At 47.1% G+C, this 378-nt stretch overlaps 1 protein-coding gene across 2 annotated transcripts in view; it reads left to right on the top strand.

The window, feature by feature from the left end:
* lama5 (laminin, alpha 5) overlaps nt 1-378 on the top strand; it is an 89,663-nt gene that overhangs the window by 43,695 nt on the left and 45,590 nt on the right. For both annotated transcript variants that reach the window (XM_031844286.1, XM_031844287.1), the window contains exon 7: nt 128-243. In XM_031844286.1, the coding sequence (XP_031700146.1) occupies nt 128-243 (116 nt within the window). The remainder of the gene's footprint in view (nt 1-127; nt 244-378) is intronic.

Here is a 378-nt window from a genome sequence, read left to right on the forward strand (position 1 = left end):
GTGTGTGTGTGTGTGTGTGTGTGTGTGTGTGTGTGTGTGTGTGTGTGAGTGACAATGCAGTGAGTGAGTCATTTTAAACTACATCTGTTGTTTTCTTTACTCATACTGTTGTTGTTGTTGTTTACAGGTTACTGTGTGACTGTCAGCACAACACCTGTGGCCTGTCTTGTGACCATTGTTGCCCCGGATACAACCAGTTACCGTGGAAACCAGCCACGACCTACAAGGCCAACGAGTGTGAACGTGAGTAGGAGTCCTGATACTGTGTTCACTGATGCACACACACACTTACTCAAGCATCTGTGGAAGAACGTAAGCTTGGTCTCTCTCTCACACACACACACACACACACACACACACACACACACACACACACAC

The sequence above is a fragment of the Anarrhichthys ocellatus genome, unplaced genomic scaffold, assembly GCF_004355925.1.
Source record: "Anarrhichthys ocellatus isolate YVR2014 unplaced genomic scaffold, GSC_Weel_1.0 scaffold5, whole genome shotgun sequence".
NCBI classification, from domain to species: domain Eukaryota; kingdom Metazoa; phylum Chordata; class Actinopteri; order Perciformes; family Anarhichadidae; genus Anarrhichthys; species Anarrhichthys ocellatus.